Here is a 25,258-nt window from a genome sequence, read left to right on the forward strand (position 1 = left end):
ATGTTCTTCCCGTGCATGCGTGGGTTCTCTCCGGGCACTCCGGCTTCCTCCCACAGACCAAAAACATGCTCATTAGGTTGTTTGGTGACTCTAAATTGCCCCTAGGTGTGAGTGTGAGTGTGAATGGTTGTGTGTATGTGCCCTGCGATCGGCTGGTGACCGGTCCAGGGTGTACCCCGCCTCCTGGATAAAAAAAGGATTTAAAGGATTGTGTTTTTTAATATGATAATAATAGCAAACACAACACATGCTTACATTGCAGGCTCTGCAGAAGTCAGAGTCATGGTCTCCTGGGTAGACAGGAAGTGCACGAAGGCACAGAGTATTGACATCATGTTTTTTACTTACCAGACCAGGGAGAACAAGCTTTGAAAACAATGTCTGTGGAGGTCTGATTGATAAAGGTCGCAGTTACAGTATTTGCATCATGGTACTTAAGCTTAACAAACAACAATGTGCCAAGAGGACATAAGATATTATTGACGTAATAAAACCAGGTTTGAAAAGATGAACACCGGATTGATATTTCCTTCACAATGCTGGAACAAACTTTGTGCCTAAACAAATTTTGTAGGACTACTTATTACCAACTTTGACGCCAGACACAGCTTGTCTATGTACACTCATATCTTCTGATTTAATCAGCGACCTTTATTCCAGGAAATAAGTAAATATACCCCAGTAAAATGAAAACATGCTTACTTGTCAATAGAACCGAGAAGTTTATAGCTGGGTTAACTACTTGACTGGTTTTGATTGCTACACATGTAATGTTTGTACTGTTCAGATTTACAGTGTGTGCTCAGGCCATATTGATCCTTATTTTCTTGAATGAATCTGTCTGGGAAGCAAACATTACTGGAGACTTGTTTTCTGTGAAACGAAGAGACGGATAAACACCAACAGAACAGATTCTCAGTTATTCAGATCATCACCAAAGCAGATCTGTTGATTATTAAAGGAGAATTCCAGTTCATTACGGCTTGGGTGTTATTGTCATAGTTTTGTCTATCATTTCTTTCAATTACCAAATGAATATGATGATCTACTGATCTACCAAATCTACCAAATCGAAATGTTCAAGGTTCAGCTTTATTGTTAAGATACACTACAGCATTTGCACACTGAATGCAGTTCTAGGTCCCTACACACCACACACACAGAAAATAAACAAATATTCTAATATTCTAAATTAGAATAGAATAAAACAATAAAATGGGCAATAAAGTCTAAAAGAAGCACCAAAGGGGGAAAAAACAAAACAAAGTAATTCTATTTATTTATCTTTATGAATTTCTTCTGTAATTAGAAGGAATGCATACAGTTGCATATAGGAAGTGGATGTAAACTGTAATGGATGTTTTAAACAGGCCATTTGGGTTTATTCTTTACCTTGTTTTGTCCTCCACAAATTCTTCTGACCTGGGGCTTTGTGTCTGACATTTCTTGCTTCTTTGGACTTCTTATCAACCTTGCCCAAAATAATGGAAATATTATACAAGATAAAGCTCAGCAGCACATCAAGTGATTTGTTACAGGTTATCAGAGCATTGTGGGGAGAAACTGGGACAGTCACCAAGGATTTGGTCCTGAATTTGAGAGTTTCCTATGAGAGAGACAGTTGCTTTAGGCAGCCTCATCAGAAATGTATATATGGATCCAATTCTGCCAAAACCTTTCATCTCACGTCTCAGTCTCCATGTACAATCTTCTACAGTGTACTCCATGGTAACCTGTCTACTGAGTGTAAACACAGAGTCTCCTCTGACCACAGCAGTGAACAGAGAGCCTTTACTGTTCACATAATGGCCTGACACAGCCGTCCATTGGCCTGAGCTCAAGTTATAGCAGTCCATCACACACATTAAAAAGTCATCACAGGGTCCATTGCGTATCACATACAGATTATCCTTATGGGCCACCATATGAAGACCATAACTGTGTTGGCGGATGAGTGTGGTGACCAGAAGCCACTGGTCCTGTTCAGGAATGTATTCGTGGATTTCTGTGGCTCCCTTACCTTTCCAGAGACAGATAAAGATTCTGTTTGTGGCTATGGTAGACACCACTGAGGATGCAGAGCAGGGGAGGGGAGAGACAAAGCTCCAGCTTCCATTAGACACCCTGTATCTCTCCACAGATGACAGGGCCCTCATGTTGTACTCGCCTCCTATGGCATAGAGGCAGCCCTCATGACCTATCAGAGTAAAGTTGTAGCGTAGCTGCTGGGGACCACAGATACTGGACCATGTGTTAGCTGCAGGATTGTAACAGAAACCATGCTCTACTACCTTCTTGCTTAAATCATGTACTCCTCCAACGATGTAAAGTTTATTCTCCAGGACGGCAACACCAGCCATGGTAGTGCTCGTGCTCACAGGTAGATGTGTGAGGACCTTCCACTCTTTGTTGTCTTCATCCAGGTAGCAGACTGTCCTCTGGAGATCCTGCAGCAGCTCAGTGGAGGGCGAGTGACTGCACACTGCCATATAGCTACTTGGAAGAAGAGACTCAATGTACTCTACCAGCTTGTTGGGCAATGTCTGAACATCCTCCTTCAGGTCAGCGTACATATCTCTGATGAATAAGGCTGAAGTGTGAGAAAGCTCCCACACACCATAGGTGGCAGCTGTGTGGTACATGAGGAGGCAGTTTTCAGAATTAATAATGTTGATCAAGTGTTTGGTGAGAGCTGGCACCTGCAGAAAGGCTGTGCACTCAATGGCCTCCACGATCTGGTCACTGTTCAGCACAGGTTGCTCCCCGTCCAGGAGCTGCAGCATGACGAGAAAGCCCAGAACCCCAACACATCGTAGGTGGATCTCTTCCTGTTGGCACTCTCTCATCCCTGACTGAAACAATGCTCTGAAGTACTCGCAGTTCTCAGCCAGAAGGTTTTTATCCACAGTGAAAGAGCTGCAGTCGATGTGGACCCTCAGGCTGAGTGGTGGTTTACAGTGTCTTGGTTGGTGGCTGAAGTTAGGACAGCTGCTAGAGTCCATGACCTCCCTACGGTGGATCTTCATGACATCTCAGCTGAACTACATGCTCACAACAACAGGTGTTTGATCTGTATCAAAATACTGCACATCTGTGGTGTTTTACCTCATACTCTCAGAGAGACTGAATGCCTCCTATCTAGAGCAGATGATAGCTGACAGGCTACTCTCTAGTTGTTTTCACAGCTCTGAGTGCAGACTCTATACATAGCAAGTAGATATGTGACACAGTTCAAGTACATAATAATGACATGCAGCTAGAGGAGAAAGAGGAGCCGGATAATGGCAGGGTAGCTGTGCTGATGATTCAAATTGCTCTTTGTTTTTGACTGACAGTTGTGGAACAGCTGAGGGTTTGTCCTTGAGCAGCAGTAACAGTAACATTCTAACAATAGGCTGTTTTCCTGGGTCACATATTGTGCATGCCATTATTTCAGTCATTGAAAATCTGAGTGCAGGACATGCAGTACTCTTGCTTGTAAGTGAGTAGTTTTCCACTGTGGCAATGCTAATTTTACTGTTACTCTGACTTTATCTTATTACATATGTATGTGCTGCATTTTTGTTACTGACAGCAACACTATTATGCCTATGATAAGCTAAAATCAGCTCATGTTATTGGGTGATAGGTGAAGAAAGTTGAACAACAACAACAAACACCCAGTTATTTCTTTCAGGTGCTGGTAGAGACCAAACACAGAACTAAAAGAGAATGAATAGTGACTCATATCAGGTGGACACAAACACCACTCCAAATGAAATATAAAATGTCTCTATAACATTTGGATGTGGAAACAAACAACTTTTTGTCAACATGTTCAACATAAAATCTGGGTGTTTGCCAGCTTCTGTTGGAAGCGTTCATAGTACAAATGGGCCAAAGGGGAAAAAAAGAAGAAACAAAATCAGTATTCAGATAATGAGTAAATATACATCCATTTATGTAGACTATTCTTTGCAAATTCTAAAAAATATATTCTTTCTCAAATTCACAGTCCTAAAGGGGGAGGAAGAGGCTGCTGATTTGATCACTCATCAGCATAGTCAGCCAACGCCCCAGAAAAGCTTGGACTGCCCCTGCATGGAGGGAAACATAATCACAAATATATAGTCTGTTGACAAAAATAGCTCCTGAGGCCTGACAATGAAATTAGACACATATCATGCTGTATGAATTCCTTGTGTGTAGATAGTTTCAAATCATTGAATTAGCTGGTATTTAAGTTCAGGTCTGGATTTACAAAGTGAAAGTCTTTTTCCAAAAAAGGAAGAGGTTAGTGAATCAGTGTTCAGGCTTGGCAAAATGACTTGACTCAATAATGCAGACTGGCAGGCAAGAATGCACTGTAAGAAAAAGCACATGGGAAAGTCCTAAAGCCCAAAAAGCAAAACAAAATCCAACACTAGCACTGTCCAGGGGAACTAGGCAAGGTCCACACACACAGATTATCAAAAAGGTACTCACATTGAGAAATGCTTGACACAGGAGAAATCAGGACTAACTGACAATCAGAGGTGAAGAAAGCCAGGCTTATATGCAGATGTGCAGGTGATTAGGCAGGAGACAGCAGAGACCACCCCCAGCCTCAGTCAGACAATGGAACAGACAGACAGACAGACAGACAGACAGACAGACAGACAGACAGACAGACAGACAGACAGACAGACAGACAGACAGACAGACAGACAGACAGACAGACAGATAACATGAAGGGAAAGAGGAAAAGGAAAACACTAGGGACAGACGTGAGCATATCCTAACAACAAGACTCTTTTTGACTCTCAGGGGAACAGAAAAATGACATGGTGATTACAGTTCAGTATCTGGAATATGATGTTTTCAGTACAGGAAATACATTTTTATCAGCTTCTGTATTAACCAATGTGACCATAGACTTTGTTAGAAATCAGTTTGTGGGAAGATAAGCATGTCAGTGATGATTGTTAGAGTAAAGACAAGTAACTCTGCAGCAGCTCCTGACAAAACTCTATAACCTGGTGCTGCTTGATGTGATTTCACTTCACATCTTTCCCTTTTATATTTAGATTAAAATCTTTGTGAAGAAACAAAATAAACCTCCTTAAACTCACCTATGGAAAACTTTAAGGGATTATATTAAAATCATAATGCATGGGCGCTTCGGGGCATGTCCTCCACCATGCCTTCGGTGCCTACTGCCCTTTGCCTCGAGGCCTTTCTGTGTGGAGTTTGCATGTTCTCCACAAAAAACCCCCACTAAAAACATGCAAGAAGATCACCACCTGACCGAATGGTGACAACAAGGAACTGGGTCCCCGGCGCCACTGGTAGCTTGTAACCCACAGCTCCTGGTCTGCCGCAGAGGAAGGAGGAATAATTTCACCCCCAAAAAAGCATGACATGTGCATGTTGTGCGTGTGTGTTCACCGATGCATGGCATGTTGTGTGGTGATTAATAAAGTATGGATCTTAAATCTTAAATCTTAAACTAAAACTGACTGAAATCTTTTTGATTTAGTTTTACTGAAATTCAGGATTTCCACTTTTTTCCTACTGTATCCAAACGTAGTTTTAATCCTTACCACAACAAACTAAATTTCTATCATCTGCAAATAATAATAATAATGATTCTTAATATTTTGGAAGCCCCACATATATCATTTATGTACTGGATAAACAACAATGGGTCCAACATTGAGTCCTAGGGAACCCCACAAGTAGTCTTTTGGAACCACCCGCATGAGATAGAACCAACCAGTAGTAGTCTTCAGTAGTTGTAAATCACCAAGAGGACATGCGGACATGGGGAGAACATGCTAACTCTGAACCCAGAACCTTCTCACTGTGCTGTTGCTCCTGTATTTGCTTTGTTGCTAGTTTAAACATTACATTTCATTCCGTGCGACACCAAACTCAACCTATTTAACCAACCTCAGCAGCAGTTAGTCATAATATCATGATAGCCTCTTTGGATTTCGATATGTGTCAGTAAGATTTCAGCTCAGTGACAGAATTTAAGATCGTGTCCACTAAGTCAGAGTTTAAGATTTGTTTGTTCATTAAATTACCACTTCCTTATTGACACAACCAATGGAAGTCTCAGGAGTTGTCATGTGACACGTTACATCGGGTCCTAATATTAACTTCATGAAACTGTTACTGTTACATGAACTTTGTCATATTACTGTTCTAAAACACAATGTGTTTGTATTTAGAATATATACACAGTCTCTTCTGGTTCACCACAGTGCATTCTGTTTGGCTTTCAAATTGCCTCAGTCAGCTTCAAACAGTACTTGCCAGATCCTGCATCTTGTCTTCTTCTGTTGAGTTTTATGGTGGTTAGCATCCATATGTGTTGCATTACTGTCACCTACCGGATAGTAAAAGTCTTCCCACATCTTCTGACTCTACATACTGCAGCAACATGTTCATACTCCTGACAGCAGAAACATCAGGGGGGAGCTCTCTCATAATCCCACCCTTTAAATCACATACTCAAGTTACACCCTTTCCAGCAATTCCTCTCAGATGTCTGTGCTAAAACCACCTGGCAGCACTGTTAGTGTGGACACAAATAGTTTTTTTTTTTTTTTTAATCAAGACATCTTAATGTAGGAGTAGTGCAACACAATAAATGGATTCAAAAGAAATAAAGCAGCAGACTGCTGCATCCACTCTGTAAGAAAGAACGCTACTGCAGGTCCTTCATTCCAACTGTGATCAGACTGCTTAACTCTAGTACTGTTTAATGTACCCCTGTGTTTACTGTTTTGCACTACAGTGTGAATCTGTCTTCATCAACTTGCCATTACATCCATGAAATATTGACTCATGAAATATTGATACATGCAATAGTGAAAAAACACTGTATTTAAACCATGTGCAATTCTTCGTTTCGTGTGCAATTAATAGATCAGTTACTAGAGTTTGATTTTTTTATTTTCTGTTTTACTCCCTTCTTTGCCTTTTTTATATTCCTATTACTATCAGTGGCGTTTTCTCCCGGAGGCCAAGGGAAGCCATGCTTCCCCTCTTTTTCAGACTGTAGCTGTGATTTAATGAAAATACTCCTTTTAACAATTTCGGTAATTCTTCAGTGTTTCGTCACTGTCATCTCTTCCTCATTTCTCTCCTCTACTTATTGAGCATTTTACGATGTGTAAAACAGCGCCCTCCTAAATGTTACGTGGCGAATGAGTGGTGAAATACGATATTGCACATATTGCCAAGCCGAGTTGGCGTCTCTTGGTGAAAAAAAAAAAAAAAACCAAGAGTGATTAACCAATCAGGTGAGGCTACCGTCATGACACTGCTCACCTGTGATTAGCCAGGACTGTGCCAAGGGAAGCCACCCAGTCTTTGGCCTCAAACCAATCAAATCACAGATCGTCATCATCAAGCTACTGAATGAAATCAGGGAGATTAGCAAGTTTGTGTTGACATTTTATTAGCAAAATTAGCAAGTGCAGTGATGGAGAGTAGAGATTTAGAGTATTTAGTAAGAAACAATTTTACTAAACTACCTCTACAGCAACAGCTAAAATTAAAATCTGAAAATTAGAGATGCGTACGGAGAGGAAAAAGGGTTTTCGGACTTTCAATGAGGAGAATTATGTCCGCACTGAGTGGCTAGCTGGTAGCGCTCAACTTCAGCGGTTATTTTGTCAACTTAGCAAAGATATCCATTGACTCTGTTGTTGTGGAGGACCTCAAGGACAGCGGGAAATTATACAACATGGTTATTGACCACTTTGCCACCATAAGACAGGAGAATGGCGTTCCTCTTCAAATAGGGTGAGTAAAATGCACACTACGCTCTTTTATGTGCTTTAGTGGTTACTGATCTGCCTATTTAGCCATGCGTCTTATTTTGTGGTTATATTTCTTTTGAGTCTTGCTTGCCCGTTTAAGCTGTATGTGTTATTCCACTGAAGTTATTGTTTATTGTGGTTGTTTAGTCACAGCGGCCGTATAGGACAGGTGTCGCGCCAGAAATTGATATTTGCCAGAAACTGATTTCCAGTCCACGGGAGCGCGCACAGTCGCTATAGTAGAAAAGCGCAGCTTCTGTGGCTCTGCGGCAGGCTTCGTCGGGCTCAAACAACCAGTTTGTTTATGATCATCTAACGATGTTTATTTGTGTTTGCGTTTGGTAGCCTCCTGTACGTCCAGCTGCCTTATATTGCTGCTGAATAGGCTAGTTGGTGATTTAAATCTGGCTTGTATTTGCGATAATAAAGATATTTGTCACCGAGGGAGCTTCTTTTTTCTGCACCAAAATTACATTAGATCCCTCAACAGAGTAATTTGACCCCAAACAGTGCTTTGTACGGTTTGAAAAATGAGTAAAGGGAAATTACAGTGTAAAAATCAGCTTATTTTGCTTGCCAAAAACTGATTCATGCCTCTGGTATTGTACATAGAGGGATATTTAGCCCCAAAATGACTGAATATGACACAGAAGAGTGATATATGCAAGATTTGAGTCCAACCAGTCTTTTTTACCTCTTGAAAAATTAGTAAAGGGACATTACAGTGTAAAAATCAGCTTATTTTCCTTGCCAAAAACTGATTCATGCCTCTGGTATTGTACATAGAGGGATATTTTGCCCTGAAATGACCTTGGATCACTCAGCAGAGTGAGATTTAAAAGATTTGAGCTCAAACAGTACTTTTTACTACTGGGAACATGACTAAAGGGCTATCACAATGTAAAAATCAGGCTATATCACCTGCCAAAAATTGATTCACACCTCTGGTACTGCAGAGAGCTGCATATTTTTCCCAAAATTATTAGTTATAATGACCAGATTTGAACTCAATCAGTGCTTGAGAAATGAGTAAAGGGTATCACTTGGTGTCACTCAGCAAAGTTTGAGTCTTTTACCCTATAATAAAATGTAATCATCACAATGACAAGACCTTGTTTGATATCTTACTATACTGTGTCCACTTGTTTAAACAATGATAGAATTCATGAATTTTCAGAAAAAGAACGATTTATTTTGGACAGTAACACAATAACAGACAGACAGACAGACAGACAGACAGACAGACAGACAGACAGACACTCTCCCATCCACACTACCATGCACACTACCACACACACACACACACACACACACACACACACACACACACACACACTACTTGCATGCTTCACACACATATGAACTGCTTCCCTTTTGGGGGTATTTTGTGCAACTTTGGTGGTACCACCTTGGACACACATCACACCCACACATCTAAAAAAACAATGTGAGTGATGACTATATTGTTGGAATTTGGGATATTTAAGCATTTTTTAATCAAAGCCAAATTTAGGAAGGATGGGTAAAACACTTACCCACAAAGTGTCCCCTGTGTGCTCCCCACAGATATGACAGAGGTCTGTCAGGTCATCTTGCAATAAAAAGAAAAAGGGTCAGTCAGTAATGTTTGTTAGAGTAATGGTATTAGAATTAGAAAAGGAGAAATTAAAAAAACACACCTGTATTCACAAGAAGAGAAACAGCTATTTCTTCTCTCATGTTGTTGACATTGGATGGTGAAGTGTCAAACACTAGAGGCAACCCATCCAGGATGCATTCAGCAAACTGTGAATAATAGATGCCACAATGTATTTCTGTATTATATTTGAACATCAAGCATACCTTAAGTGTCATTTGACCATCTAATGTCCAAAATTGACAATAGCATTAATGTTTGTGTAAGTAACACATAACAGTGAAATCCCCCAAAATTTACAAGTTTATTCTCATAAATTTATGACTTTATTCTTGTAAATTTACGACTTTAATCTCGAAGTATTAGATTTTTTTTTTTATGTGGCCCTAATCCTCTGTCATAATAAAGTAAAACTGTCCAAAAAACAAAGAAAAAGAAAAAAGACAAGATAGAATAGTGACCCGAGATAGCCTGCAAGTCTATGACATTTAAGACGTCCCAACTCACCTTGCAACTCGTAGTTTTTTGTCTTTTGACGGAAATTGTTCTGTTGGACCTTTGTCAGTCCAGGAGGGATGGTTCCATCACTCAGGAAAGACTTAATGTTGTTAAATACAACAGGATCCATAATTTCGACTCACTCCTAGAATCACTCCTAGCACGAAGGTTAATTGGCTATGATTGGCTATGAAGCGTGCACTGTGACGTCTCATTCAACTATGCATAATGGTGCATAAAGGCCTTAATTACCCTATACATTAGCGGGGAAAATGCCATGTGTTGATTGCATAACACCAAGTCATTCTGAGCATATATTTTAATTTTAATTTTTATAATATGCAGGTCTGTGCAATACCAGGGGCGTGAATCAATTTTTGGCAGGTGAAATAGCCGGATCTTTACACTGTGATGGACCTTTACTCGTTTTTCAAATGGTATAAAGCACTGGTTGGGGCCAAATCTTTTAAATCTCACTCTGCTGAGTGACCCAAAGTAATGTCTGGGCAAAATATCAATCTACATACAATACCAGAGACATCAATCAGTTTTTGGCAAGCAAAATAAGCTGATTTTTACATTGTAATGTCCCTTTACTCATTTTTCAGGAGGTAAAAAGGACTGGTTGGAGTCAAATCTTGCATGTATCACTCTGCTGTGTCATATTAAGTCATTTGGGGCTAAATATCCCTCTATGTACAATACCAGAGGCATGAATCACTTTTTGGCAAGCAAAATAAGCTGATTTTTACATTGTAATGTCCCTTTACTCATTTTTCAAGAGGTAAAAAGGACTGGTTGGAGTCAAATCTTGCAATTGTTACTCTGCTGTGTTATATTTAGTCATTCTGGGGCTAAATATCCCTCTATGTACAATACCAGAGGCATGAATCAGTTTTTGGCAAGCAAAATAAGCTGATTTTTACATTGTAATGTCCCTTTACTCATTTTTCAAGAGGTAAAAAGGACTGGTTGGAGTCAAATCTCGCAATTGTTACTCTGCTGTGTTATATTCAGTCATTTTGGGGCTAAATCTCTCTCTATGTACAATACCAGAGGCATGAATCAGTTTTTGGCAAGCAAAATAAGCTGATTTTTACATTGTAATGTCCCTTTACTCATTTTTCAGGAGGTAAAAAGGACTCGTTGGAGTCAAATCTTGCATGTATTACTCTGCTGTGTCATATTAAGTCATTTTGGGGCTAAATATCACTCTATGTACAATACCAGAGGCATGAATCACTTTTTGGCAAGCAAAATAAGCTGATTTTTTCATTGTAATGTCCCTTTACTCATTTTTCAAGAGGTAAAAAGGACTGGTTGGAGTCAAATCTCGCAATTGTTACTCTGCTGTGTTATATTCAGTCATTTTGGGGCTAAATATCCCTCTATGTACAATACCAGAGGCATGAATCAGTTTTTGGCAAGCAAAATAAGCTGATTTTTACACTGTAATGTCCCTTTACTCATTTTTCAAACCGTAGAAAGCACTGTTTGGGGTCAAATTACTCTGTTGAGGGATCTAATGTAATTTTGGTGCAGAAAAAAGAAGCTCCCTCGGTGACAAATATCTTTATTATCGCAAATACAAGTCAGATTTAAATCACCAACTAGCCAATTCAGCAGCAATATAAGGCAGCTGGACGTACAGGAGGCTATCAAACGCAAACACAAATAAACATCGTTAGATGATCATAAACAAACTGGTTGTTTGAGCCCGACGAAGCCTGCCGCAGAGCCACAGAAGCTGCGCTTTTCTACTATAGCGACTGTGCGCGCTCCCGTGGACAGGAAATCAGTTTCTGGCAAAAATCAACTTCTGGCACGACACCGGCATTCCTGAGCAGATGCACGTGTCAGGTGAGCTGTTCACAGTCATTGTTTTGTTTTGTTGCTGTCTTTTGGGTTATGCAGTATAATGAACATTTGGGCTATTAAACAATAAGGTAATGTGGAAAGTGTGCAGGCCTGCAAGCAGTGTTTGACGTGGATGTAAAGCGTCATGTCCTCTGATAACGTTTGTGAATGAATGCTATTTTTATCACTATCAAATATGCACTGTGCACGAAGCGGCGCTGTGTATTTGAGTGGACGGTTGAGTAAATTAATAAGACATTTAAACTAAGTCAAGAAGACCATGTACGTGTGTGAATGAGTGACTGAGGGTGGGGGAGTGAAAGGGCGTGTGTCGGTGTTCAAAGCGTCGATTACATAATAAACGTGTGTAAGTAAAATGAGTGCTCTCAGGACGCTCTTAACAGGTCATTCCGTTACATGAAATAATGATATAAAGCTGCAACATAGTCAACATGTCCCCCACTCCCTAAAAAACATACAGATTAGAGGTTTTGTCTCACTTGGCTTCCTCAAAAAATCCCCACGCCACGCCAGTGATTACTATTGCTGCTACCTGTAACACCCTGACCTCCCCTGTGGGGGATTAATAAAGTCTTATCTTATCTTACCTTATCTTGTCTTATAAAAATGTGAGCTGTCATTCCCCTGTGTATGATTCATTACATCATTGCTTCAAAGATGCACAAAAGACACAAAAACACAGAGTAAAGAGATCAGAGAAGTAGAGGGATGCAGTGTTCACCGTTTGAAGGATAATGTCTGACTGAAGCTTGTTCCTATCTGACGGAGCAGCACGCATCAGAGATCTTCCCTCTTCCTAAAGAAGCATCTGAAGCAAACTGATGCCTTTAAAGTAGCAGTAAATCAGTTGACCTGCTGACTGCAAACCCATCAACATGCAGTATTTGGAAACAGTCAAATCAAATCAAATCAAACTTTATTTTTATAGCACTTTTCATACATAATAAAATGCAAGACAAAGTGCTTCACAGGAGTTAAAAAACAATATAAATCAAAATAAAGCAACAATAAAAACCCATCCCTCCCACCCTCTGTATGTACAAACACCCATCCTCAACTACATGCATACACACACACACACACACACACACACATTCTAACTGCAGAGAATAGCATGGGTAAGGAGACATGGCACAGCACTAATGATTGAGGAGAATACAACCTTTGGAGTCGTCCACACCGAGAGACATCAGGGACTGTGAGCACAGGGGGCACCCGCACCCGGGCCCACCCGAGCCCGACAGACCGGTGGACCCCACACCAAGGCAGGGAGTCCCCCGACCAGCTGGGCCAAGAGGGCCCAAGGACAGCACCCCCTGTAACAGATCAGACACATCTCTCATAAGATAATTATTAAAATAAATAAAATAGGGTAGAATAATACAACATATAAAACATGAACATTGAATGAAATGAGATGAGTAAAGGAAATAAATAGTAAATAAACTATAAGTGAAAACTATAGATAAACTATAAATAAAATGAGTAAATGAAATAAATAGTAAATAAACATGTCATTAAAACATACAACTAAAATATTATAAGATGAGAAGCCTGATTAAAGGAATGAAATAAATCAAATATATCAATTGAAAGCCTGGTTAAAAAAGTGAGTCTTGAGCCTCTTTTTAAAACATCAACAGTCTCTGCAGTCCTGAGGTTCTCTGGCAGGCTGTTCCACAGTCGGGGGCCATAATGACTAAAAGCCGCCTCCCCGTGTGTTTTAGTTCTTACTTTTGGTATGGTTAAGAGGCCGGAGCCGGAGGATCTCAGGGTCCGCAAGGGTTGATATGGTAAAAGAAGGTCAGATAAATAAGAAGGCTGGAGACCATTAAGACATTTGAAAACTAATAAAAGAACCTTAAAATCTATCCTGAAACGCACGGGGAGCCAATGCAGCGATTTTAAAACTGATGTAATGTGCTCCTGCCCTCTGGTCCTTGTCAGCACTCGTGCGGCTGAATTCTGTAGTAGTTGAAAATTTGAGGTACTCTTTTTGGGAAGACCAGAGAGCAGGGCATTACAATAATCTAAGCGACAAGAGATAAAAGCATGCATCAGCACCTCCGTGCTGGCCTGAGAGAGAAACGGGCGGACTCTGGCTATATTCTTAAGATGGTAAAAACCTATCTTTGTTATGTTTTTGATGTGTGGAATAAAAATAAGCTCAGAGTCAAAAATCACGCCCTGACTTTTTGCAGAATGTGTTGGTTTAAGATCTTTTAGTTTTGGTAAAAGTTTCTCTTTCTGGCCTTCAGAACCAATGACTAAGACCTCTGTTTTGTCCTGATTGAGCTGAAGGAAATTTTCTGCCATCCATGACTTGATGTCTAAAATACAGTTAAAAAGGGCATCAATAGGCCCTGTGTCATCAGGAGACACGGCGATGTACAGTTGCGTATCATCAGCATAACTATGGAAGCTGATGCCGTGCCTCCTGATGATGTCCCCGAGGGGTAGGATGTACAGATTAAAAAGAGTTGGACCTAAAATTGACCCCTGGGGAAACCCACACTTGATCTCATGGGCACCTGAGGAACATGCATCCCAACTTACAAAGAAGTGTCGGTCAGTGAGGTATGAGACGATCCAGTTAAAAGCAGTACCTGAGAGGCCGACCAGGTGCTTCAGTCTGTTAAATAAAATGTGATGGTCTACTGTATCGAAGGCAGCAGTTAGATCCAGTAGAACCAAGACTGTGAGCTTGTGCTTATCTAAGTTGCACCTGATATCATTTACAATCTTTAATAGGGCTGTCTCGGTACTGTGGTTCATCCTAAAACCAGACTGATACCTTTCTAAAATGTTCTTTTTGTTTAAAAAATCGTTTACTTGGTTAAAAACCAGTTTTTCTAAAATTTTACTTAAAAAAGGTAAGTTGGATACAGGTCGGTAATTATTAAGAATATTGGGGTCTAAATTGCTCTTTTTCAGAAGGGGCTTCACCACCGCCGTTTTAAAGGAGGCGGGGAATACATCTGTCTGAAGAGAGCAATTCACCATGTAAAACAGCTGTTCTTCAAAGAACCCATAGAGTGTTTTAAGAAACGGTGTGGGAATTGGGTCTAAGAGGCAGGTTGTGGGGTTTACCTGGGAGAAAACTCAACCAAGTGTCCTTGCATCAACCCAGGGCAAAACTCTCCAGTATTTCCTCCGGTAATACCAGTGATCCAGACGTATTGGTAGTTAAAACCTGTTGCGATAAAAGACTGGATCTAATGTTAGCAATTTTGCGCCTGAAGTGGTCTGCAAAGTCTTCACACAGGGTATTTGTTATTGTCTTGTGAGATCTGTTAAAATTACTGTTTATTAAAAGATCAATTGTGGAGAAGAGAAATTTGGGATTATTTTTGTGGTCAGAGATTAGCTTTTTTAAGTGAGAAATTCTTGCCTGTTTAATGGTGTTATTGTAAGTTTTGAGGTGATGACGTAAAATTTCATAGTGGACTGTTAGTTTTGATTTTCTCCATTTCCTCTCAGCACTCCTGCAGTTTCTTTTCAGATGCTTAATTTCTTCATTTCTCCAGGGAGGTGTAGGTTTTTTCTTAATTGTTTTTGTTAAAAGAGGAGCCACTGAGTCCAGTGTTGACTTCAGATTACTGTTAAAATTGTCAGGGATAAAATCACATGGTGCTGGTAAAATCTCTGCAGGAGTGCTCTGTAAAATCTGGATAAAATTTGCAGCCACTTCAGGAGTTAGGTAGTGTTTCCTCACTGTTCTCAATGGTGCCTCCCGTTGATTAAAACTGGCGATGTTAAAAAACACACAGAAGTGATCGGACACCGCCAAATCCACAACAGAGGACACCCCCCCAGAAAGGCCATAAGTTATGATCAGGTCCAGGGTGTGCCCCCTGCTGTGGGTCGGCTGTGTAACGTGCTGTTTAAAATCCATACCGTTTAAGAGGTTTAAAAATTCTCTGGGTACTGGGTCCGAGTTGATGTCAATGTGCAGATTAAAATCACCAGCTATTAAAATCCTGTTGTAGGTGCTGTGAATGATTGATAAGAACTCAGAAAATTCGCTGATAAAAGAGGATGAATACTGGGGTGGTCTGTAGACTGTTATGCAAAGAATAGGAGGACTGCTAAAAACAAAGGCATGGTGCTCAAATGATGTAAAACTGTTAAAAGGGAGAGAGTCCTGAGGTTTCGGTGGAGAAGAGGGGGTTACTGACGGGAAGGTGTGCATGGTGTGGGTGAAACATGTAGTGGGTGAGGGTGAGGGAGAGTGTGGAGCAGAGTGCTTGTGTGCATGAGTCATACCCGTTAGTCAGGATGTGGCTGAAGTGCAGGACCGGACAGTGGCAAGGCAAGGCAAATTTATTTGTGTAGCACAATTCATACACTAGGCAATTCAAAGTGCTTTACAGAAGCATAAAAATCATACATTTTGATTAGAAGAGAACAAAAAAATAAAATACAATTAAAGGAAAATTAAAAACAGACACCAGTAAAAGACAATAATTTAGCATTTAAAATGTTTAAAACCATTGAGCAAATACATTTACTTTAAGTAAAAGCTGTAGCAAATAATAATGTTTTCAACCCTGATTTAAATGAGCTGACACTTGGTGCAGACCTCAGGTGTGCAGGGAGAATGTTCCACAGGTGAGGAGCATAATAACTGAAAGCTGCTTCACTTTGTTTGGTTCTGATTCTGGGAACACACAATAGACCTGTCCCTGATGACCTGAGAGGTCTGGATACTTCATATGGGAGTCAATAAATCTAGAATATATTTTGGTCCTAGACCATTTAATGCTTTATAGACCAACAGTAAGATTTTAAAGTCTATTCTTTGACTCACAGGAAGCCAATGTAGTGATCTGAGGACTGGTGTGATATGGTCCATTTTTCTGGTGTTTGTAAGGACTCGTGCAGCCGCATTTTGGATCAGCTGTAGTTGCCTAATTGATTTTTTGTTTCGGCCAGTAAAGACTCCATAGCAATAGTCCAACCTACTGAAAATGAATGCATGAACAAGTTTTTCCATGTCTTCTTTGGACAGACAACCCTTGATTCCATAGTTATGCTGACTTCCATAGTTATGCTGATGATACGCAACTGTACATTGCCGTGTCTCCTGATGACACAGGGCCTATTGATGCCCTTTTTAACTGTATTTTAGACATCATGTCATGGATGGCAGAAAATTTCCTTCAGCTCAATCAGGACAAAACAGAGGTCTTAGTCATTGGTCCTGAAGGCCAGAGAGAGAAACTTTTACCAAAACTTAAAGATCTTAAACCGACACATTCTGTAAAAAATCTGGGCGTGATTTTTGACTCTGAGCTTACTTTTATTCCACACATCAAAAACATAACAAAGATAGGTTTTTACCATCTTAAGAATATAGCCAGAGTCCGTCCGTTTTTCTCTCAGGCCAGCACGGAGGTGCTGATGCATGCTTTTATCTCTTGTCGCTTAGATTATTGTAATGCCCTGCTCTCTGGTCTTCCCAAAAAGAGTACTTCAAATTTTCAACTACTACAGAACTCGGCCGCTCGCGTGCTGATGAGGGCCAGAGGGCGGGAGCACATTACACCAGTTTTAAAATCGCTGCATTGGCTCCCCGTGCGTTTCAGGATAGATTTTAAGGTTCTTTTATTAGTTTTCAAATGTCTTAACGGTCTCGGGCCTTCTTATTTATCTGACCTTCTTTTACCATATCAACCCTCGCGGACCCTGAGGTCCTCCGGCTCCGGCCTCTTAACCATACCAAAAGTAAGAACTAAAACACATGGGGAGGCGGCTTTTAGTCATTATGGCCCCCGACTGTGGAACAGCCTGCCGGAGAACCTCAGGGCTGCAGAGACCGTTGATGTTTTTAAAAAGAGGCTCAAGACTCATTTCTTTAACTAGGCTTTTAATTGATATGTCTGATTTTTCTCATTCCTTTAATCAGGCTTCTTATCTTATCATATTTTAGTTGTATGTTCTTAAGACATGACTATTTACTATTTATTTCATTTACTCAGTTTATTACTAGTTTATCTATAGCTTTCATTTATAGTTTATTTACTATTTATTCCTTTTATTCCTTTACTCATCTCATTTCACTCAATGTTCATGTTTTATACATTGTATTATTTTACTCTATCTTATCTACTCTACTTATTGTCTTATGAACTTTTCTTCTTTTAAATGTTTATTTATTTATTTATTTTTTCAACTTATTTATTTATTTGTTTATTTTTTAATTCCAGTGTTTCCTCGGCGGGTCCTCCACACTGAGAGATGTGTCTGATCTGTTGCAGGGGGGGCTGTCCTCAGGCCCTCTTGGCCCGGCTGGTTGGGGGACTCCCTACCTTGGTGTGGGGCCCACCGGTCTGTCGGGCTCGGGTGGGCCCGGGTGCGGGTGCCCCCTGTGCTCACAGTCCCTGATGTCCCTCGGTGTGGACGACCCGAAAGGTGGCCTTTTCCTCAGTCATTAGTGCCGTGCCATGTCTCGTTACCCCTGCCATCGTCTGCAGTAAGAGTGTGTGTGTGTGTGTGTGTGTGTGTGTGTGTGTGTGTATGTATGTGCGCATGTGTGCGTGTGTGTATGCATGTAGTTGAGGGTGGGTGCTTGTACATACGGAGGGTGGGAGGGATGGGTTTTTATTGTTGCTTTATTTTGATTTCTATTGTTTTTAAATCCTGTGAAGCACTTTGTGTTACATTTTATTATGTATGAACAGTGCTATATAAATAAAGTTTGATTTGATTTGATTTGATTCTGGTTATATTTTTCAGGTGGTAGTAGGCTGATTTGGTAATCAGCTTTAAATGGTTGTTAAAATTCTGGTCCGAATCAATAATTACACCAAGATTTCTGGCTTTATCTGTTGTTGTCAGTGACATGGAGTTAAGTTGAGCACTGATCTTTGACCTTTCATTTTTGGGGCCAAAAACAATCACTTCTGTCTTATCTGCATTAAGCTGAAGAAAATTCTGGCACATCCACTCATTGATTTGATGAATACACTCACTCAGTGAAAGTAAGGGACTGTAGTCATGTGATGACACAGAAATATAAAGTTGTGTATCATCTGCGTAAGTATGATAAGAAATATTATGATGCTCCATAATCTGAGCTAGGGGCAACATGTAGATATTGAAAAGAAGTGGTCCGAGAATGGACCCTTGTGGCACCCCCGACATCATCTTTTTTCGTTCAGACACATGCTCACCAATTGACACAAAGTAGTCTCTATCTTGTAAATAGGATTTGAACCAGTGTAGTACAGTGCCAGTAAGTCCTACCCACTTTTCCAGTCTGTCAAGAAGTATGTCATGATCAACCGTATCAAAGGCAGCACTGAGATCTAATAATACTAAGACTGAGGTTTTGGAAGCATCATTATTCAGATGTATGTCATTTAAAACTTTGATAAGTACAGTCTCTTTTCTGGACTTTGACCAGTGTGGTGTTTCTCCAAGGTGCCTTTTTCCTTCCTGACAAAACTTTGGTCTTAATTGGAGCAATGGAGTCAATAATAGTCATAACTTTGGAACTGAAATCATTTACAAAGTCATCAGTTGACGCTGAGGGCAGTGTTGGTGATGGTGTAAAAGACTGAATGAAGACTGCACAGGTGTTATCATTAATATAACGCTTTTTGATTACCTCTGTTCCACTTTTGTTACGAATAGCAGGTGTGGCCATTTTAAATGACACACAGTAATGATCAGAAAGAGCAACATCAGTCACCATAACCTCAGAGATATTAAGCCCTTTGGAGATAACCAAATCTAATATATGCCCTTTGTTATGTGTTGAATGTGTTACATGCTGAGATAGGCCAAAATGTTCCAGGATGTTTAGAAGTTCTTTAGCACATCCATCTTTGAGATTATCAACATGAATGTTGAAGTCACCCACTAACACAACACAGTCAAAATCAATACAAACAACAGACAGTAGATTGGCAAACTCATCAGAAAACTTTGCATTGTATTTTGGGGGCTTGTAGATGGTTATGAAGACTGATCGACAGGGAGACTTTGATTGAGTGGCAACATATTCAAAAGATTCAAAATGACCATAAGAGACTCTCTTGCTTGATGATAAAGTCATTGATTAAGAATGATTTGCCTGCCAAAGACCTAACATTTAAAAGAGCTAAGTTAAATGTGCTAAAAAGTCCAACATCCCCACGTTTTAGAACATACTATGGATGACATGGAATACATGTTAAATTCGATGATGTGATGTTTCTGGAGAGATGGACCGATCTTCTCCTCCTACCTAAGGAGACATGAATCAATGAAGCTTCCGGCACAATGGGCCCTGGCTTTTTGCTGACCTCGGTGGAGTTTTAGTGGTTGGAGTCAGTGAATCCTCACGAGCAGTGGCCTCTGGTGGAGGACATGAGGCATCTGCTTTTTTGCTCTGGCATCCCTCATGGTTAGAGCACACAGACGGGGGGAGAGTTGGTTCTCCTTCATGTTTTGGTGTTTGCTGCTTTTGTTTGGATTCCTCTTGTCTCTTGTCCTTGGGAGTGGGAACAGTGTGACGCAGGAAAAAAGATAGGTTGGAGGCAAAAAGTTTTACTTCTGGCATCAGAAGTTTTACTCAGGTGTTATGAGAGCCCAGGTTGCTTTGATGGTGGCCTTCAGCTCTTCTGCGTTGTTGAGTCTGGCATCTCGCATCTTCCTCTTCACAATACCCAATAGATTTTCTATGGGGTTAAGGTCAGGGGAGTTTGCTGGCCAATCAAGAACAGGGATACCATGGTCCTTAAACCAGGTACTGGTAGCTTTGGCACTGTGAGCAGGTGCCAAGTCCTGTTGAAAAATTAAATCTGCATCTCCATAAAGTTGGTCAGCAGCAGGAAGCATGAAGTGCTCCAAAACTTCCTGATAGACAGCTGCATTGACCTTGGGAAACACAAGGAAAACACAGTGGACCAACACCAGCAGATGACATGGCACCCCAAACCATCACTGACTGTGGAAACTTGACACTCGACCTCAGGCAACGTGGATTCTGTGCCTCTCCTCTCTTCCTCCAGACTCTGGGACCTTGATTACCAAAGGACATGCAAAATTTACTTTCATCCGAGAACATGACTTTGGACCACTCAGCAGCAGTCCAGTCCTTTTTGTCTTAAGCCCAGGTGAGACGCTTCTGACGCTGTCTCTTGTTCAAGAGTGGCTTGACACAAGGAATGCGACAGCTGAAACCCATGTCTTGCATACGTCTGTGAGTGGTGGTTCTTGAAGCACCGACTCCCGCTGCAGTCCACTCTTTGTGAATCTCCCCCGCAGTTTTGAATGGGTTTTGTCTCACTATCCTCTCCAGGGTGCGGTTATCCCTATTGCTTGTACACTTTTTTCTACCACATCTTTTCCTTCCCTTTGCCTTTCTACTAATGTGCTTGGACACAGAGCTCTGTGAACATCCAGCCTCTTTAGCAATGACCTTTTCGGACTTGCCCTCCTTGTGCAAGGTGTCAATGATCGTCTTTTGGACAACTGTCAGGTCAGCAGTCTTCCCCATGATTGTGTAGCTTACAGAACTAGACTGAGAGACCATTTAAAGGCCTTTGCAGGTGTTTTGAGTTATTTAGTTGATTAGAGTGTGGCACCAGATATCTTCAATATTGACCTTTTCCACAATATTCTAATTTTCTGAGATACTCAATTGGTGGTTTTCATTAGTTGTCAGATATAATCATCAATATTAAAAGAAGTAAATACTTGAAATATGTCGGTCTGTGTGAAATGAATGTATACATTATACAAGTTTCACTTTTTGAATGGAATTACTGAAAAAAATCAACTTTTCCATGATATTCTAATTTTATGACCAGCACCTGTAAGTGAGCACAGGTTTTTGTTTAGGTCAACACAGACTCACCATGACAAGATTTCAGAAAGCTGCACACAGTCACTGCACCCAACCACTGTTTGAAACTGTTTGAAGTTATAGCACAAAACTCTCCCTAAAACCCCAACCTGTTCTTTTTACATTTATTTCTGTGTACAGTTTAAACTAATAAGGTACACTGTGTTAGTTGTTGAGCTTTACAGGTGAAGGTGGGCCTGTTTTCGGATAGACTGGTCTGTTTACCCTTGCTTGCTTTTCATGTTAAACTAAGAAAAATCTATTTTCTTATCCCTCTGAAAGAAAATAAATAATTTCCCAAAAATAAATAATGAGTTATTTCTTTGAGAAACATAGGCTCTGGTTTCTGAGTATTGTAAGGTGTATATCCAGATATATATCATGTATTGCAGGAACTTCTATCATTTTTTTTTTTTTAACAAATTTTATTTTTCATTGCATATTTTATTTTTATTCAAATGAATAAACTACACTCCTTCATGCCACAAAGCACTATTACACATATGGTATATCTGGTGTATTCAACATTCTGCCTACATTCAAACTAATGGACTGTTTTTCAACCTTTGCAGTGAATTTGGACATAATATTTTCAAGTACTGATTAATATGCTAAACTGTCAGACTGCTGTGAGTTTACACAATTTTACAAGTTGCACGTGCTGCTAGCATCCTGAGCAGTGGGTGGTGAAGGGCTGAACTGTGTGCAATTAAAACTGATAAGTCTTTGTAAACAACTCTATAGAGCATAGAGACATTATTCACACTATATCTTTCACTCAGTTGTCTTCATTGCCTCATCTGCTTCCAACTCAGCAGTTGACACCTGCTCCTGTTTTTCCTCCTCTGCTGCGGGATCTGAGTACAAGCAGGAGGCGTTGCCATCTTTCCATGTGACCACTATATCTCCCGCTCTGAGCTCAGTCATCTCCCCATTGGATGGGGAGGGTTTCTTTCCCTCCCGCAGACTGTCCAGTGATGGTGATGGTATACTGCTGCTGTTGTCTCTGAGTGGTGAAATGACCAGCAGCTCCTCACCTTCAGTCTTCTGAGCCACAGCAGCTGCTGCCTTGTACTTTGCAATCTTCTTCCTGTTCCTGAATGAAAAAAGACAGGAACTGTGTCACTCAGCAGCCTTTAAAATGTCAGTATTATATATTTTTCTACAAGTGTTGCTATGAAAGTGTCATTGTATAACTTCAGGTCATACTTATTGGCCATAGCTCCCATTCCCAGCAGCAGAAAGCCAACAAGAAGGCAGACAAAGGCCAACCCCAGCAGCACAAACTTCCACGTGGTTGCTGCATCGGGAGAACACGCTGGTAACCAGACAGCTCATGTAATAAAATTAATACAGTGCTTTACAATAGATAACATAATACGACAGCTTTTGGCTGCAGGATGCAGTTTGTGCACATACACAAGTATCCTGCTTATTATTAGGTTTTTGGGGGATCCTGGTTATGGTCAGGTTTTTGTAGGATTGCGGCTATGTTTTGCACATGTAAAAATCTTATCCTGGTTTCAGAAACCTGAATATAATACCTGAAATGCTCTGATATTAATCAGACTGCTGTGGCATGAGAACACTTGATTAGGTGTATTATCATTCTTCGTCTGCGCATATCATAGTAGCTGAGGTTGTCACAGATGGTGACAAACAGGCACATCAACACAGTTGGAGAGTTTGTTTTTGATCTTGGATAAAGATACTTTGAACAGTCACACAGTGCTTGTGTGATTTGCTGGATTAGGAGCAGCAGTACTTACGGTCCTCTGTGCGATAGTACCAGCGTAGGTACTCTCTCTCTTCCTCTGTCATAGCTGCCAGCTCGCCTGTCTGCTTCTCTGCAGCCTCAAATTCGTCAAGATCATCAGATGCCCTTCTGGATCCTGGAGGAAGAACAAACACTCAAATAAAATAAAAACGCTAAATTTGCCTTTATTATCATCGGCCTTTCCAGACCCTTTTGTTCAACCAAGTCAATTCAATGATCATTTGTAAAATGTCACTCATGTAAATGTGCTGCATGTGCAGACGTTTCTTTACAGTTCTGCTTAAACAGGCTCAATTTGATATTGTGAAAAACACTGCAATTTCTGTTTTCCGGGAAAGTTAGCAAATTAGAGACTTTTTTCAGTTGTCATTTTGGTTCACTCTCGCAGCATCATTTTCAGCAGTAGCAGGCAGCTGTTTTCAGAGCAAAAGCTCTAAAACCTAATGTACACTGCCTGCTCAGCAGCAAACGGCAGGAAGATACAGTGGTACATTTAGCAGCTGAAGAACCAAATAGCTCCCTCAGGAATTGGTAAAGACCAAAAAGAGAGTTACACAAGCAACTTAATAAGTGCTGATGATGTGTTAGTTAGGGTTGGCTACTTCTTTCTGCAGAAAATAACTACAAAAAAATCAGTTATTGCAAGGTTAAAGGTTGGAGTACTTGGAGTTGGAGTACTTCTTCCAAGATTTCCTGTATGTAAATGCTCAGTTTGGAACCTTTTAATACAAATAAATAGAATGTGGACTGTAGAAATCAAATTTAAATTCAGTACCTATCTGCACAAATTGCCAAGACAGTGCAGAAAACAAACTTTCTCTTCCTATAATCCTCACTGACTTACTGAGTTTTTCCTGACAGATGTCCCCTTCATCTAGAGATCTCCACTTAGAGTGTTTGTTGTCATGTGTGAGAATCAGATGCCGGCCATCTATTGATAGCAGCATTGATGTGTTCCTGCTGATCAGTCTGTCCCTGTCGCAGTCCCACATTAAACCTGCAGCATCCACCTTTGGCCCCTGGCAGGACTGGGTATTGAGAGGCTCTCTCTGCATTGCTGACAAACATCTGGATGATGCAACACACATCAGCATGCCCTGATTGATCCAAATCCACTGCTGGGACTGTGAGTCCAAGTTGCACTTCTTCAGTAGAACTTGATCTGTAACTGCTGACTCCTCCAGACACAGGCTGTGCTGGGTGTTGTGGATCATAAACGCCCTCGCCCCTGCAGACATTGTGAAAGTGACAGGTTTAGATGAACTGACAATATAATTCAGTTCTAAATGTGTCTCAATGATGCCTTAACTTACCTAACAGGAGGGGAGAAAGTAAGATCCAGGCATCAAACATATCTATACAGAATGAAGCATTATTATCAGAAATCACTGTTATTTCAAGGTTTTCATTTCAGCATTGACATGAGGAAAGTGGAGTAATTTGTACTGACTGAAAAACTCAGTACCTCCTTCAACTCCTCTTTCAAACCATCATATGTCCATCAGTCTAATTCTATAGCAGTTATGCTGCTATAGGATTAGACTGTCGGGGGACCTCCAAAGACACACCGAGCTCCTCTGTCCTTCTGTCCCTCTCCATCTGCACGCTTTCATGTCCTACCACGGCATGTTACTAACTTAGCTCCTTCCCTGGAGTCTCTGTGCTTGGCTGTCTTGCAGGTTCCACAGTGGCTGAATCTGGATCATGGATTGCAGCTGTGTCTCCTGCCTTGGCCCTGCCTGACATCCACTGCAACTGCTACTACTGTTATTACATCCACTGTCACTGTTACTGTGACTGCATGTCTGTCTCTCTGTCTCACCCTCTCTCTCTCTCTCTGA

At 40.7% G+C, this 25,258-nt stretch overlaps 2 protein-coding genes across 2 annotated transcripts; both read right to left on the minus strand.

The window, feature by feature from the left end:
- Positions 1-1,532: 1,532 nt before the first annotated feature.
- Positions 1,533-3,026, minus strand: kbtbd13a (kelch repeat and BTB domain containing 13a). Its single transcript, XM_070984259.1, has one exon. The coding sequence runs from the start codon at positions 3,024-3,026 to the stop codon at positions 1,533-1,535; it is 1,494 nt and encodes a 497-aa protein (XP_070840360.1).
- A 19,388-nt stretch (positions 3,027-22,414) lies between these two features.
- LOC139346127 (uncharacterized) lies at positions 22,415-24,655 on the minus strand. The gene is made up of 4 exons (XM_070985455.1): positions 24,262-24,655; positions 23,410-23,532; positions 22,850-22,940; positions 22,415-22,736 (listed from the first exon to the last, which is right to left on the minus strand). The coding sequence occupies exons 1-4, from the start codon at positions 24,653-24,655 to the stop codon at positions 22,415-22,417; spliced, it is 930 nt and encodes a 309-aa protein (XP_070841556.1).
- Between the last annotated feature and the right edge of the window lie 603 nt (positions 24,656-25,258).

Source organism: Chaetodon trifascialis, chromosome 1 (genome assembly GCF_039877785.1).
Source record: "Chaetodon trifascialis isolate fChaTrf1 chromosome 1, fChaTrf1.hap1, whole genome shotgun sequence".
Classification (NCBI taxonomy): Eukaryota; Metazoa; Chordata; class Actinopteri; order Chaetodontiformes; family Chaetodontidae; genus Chaetodon; species Chaetodon trifascialis.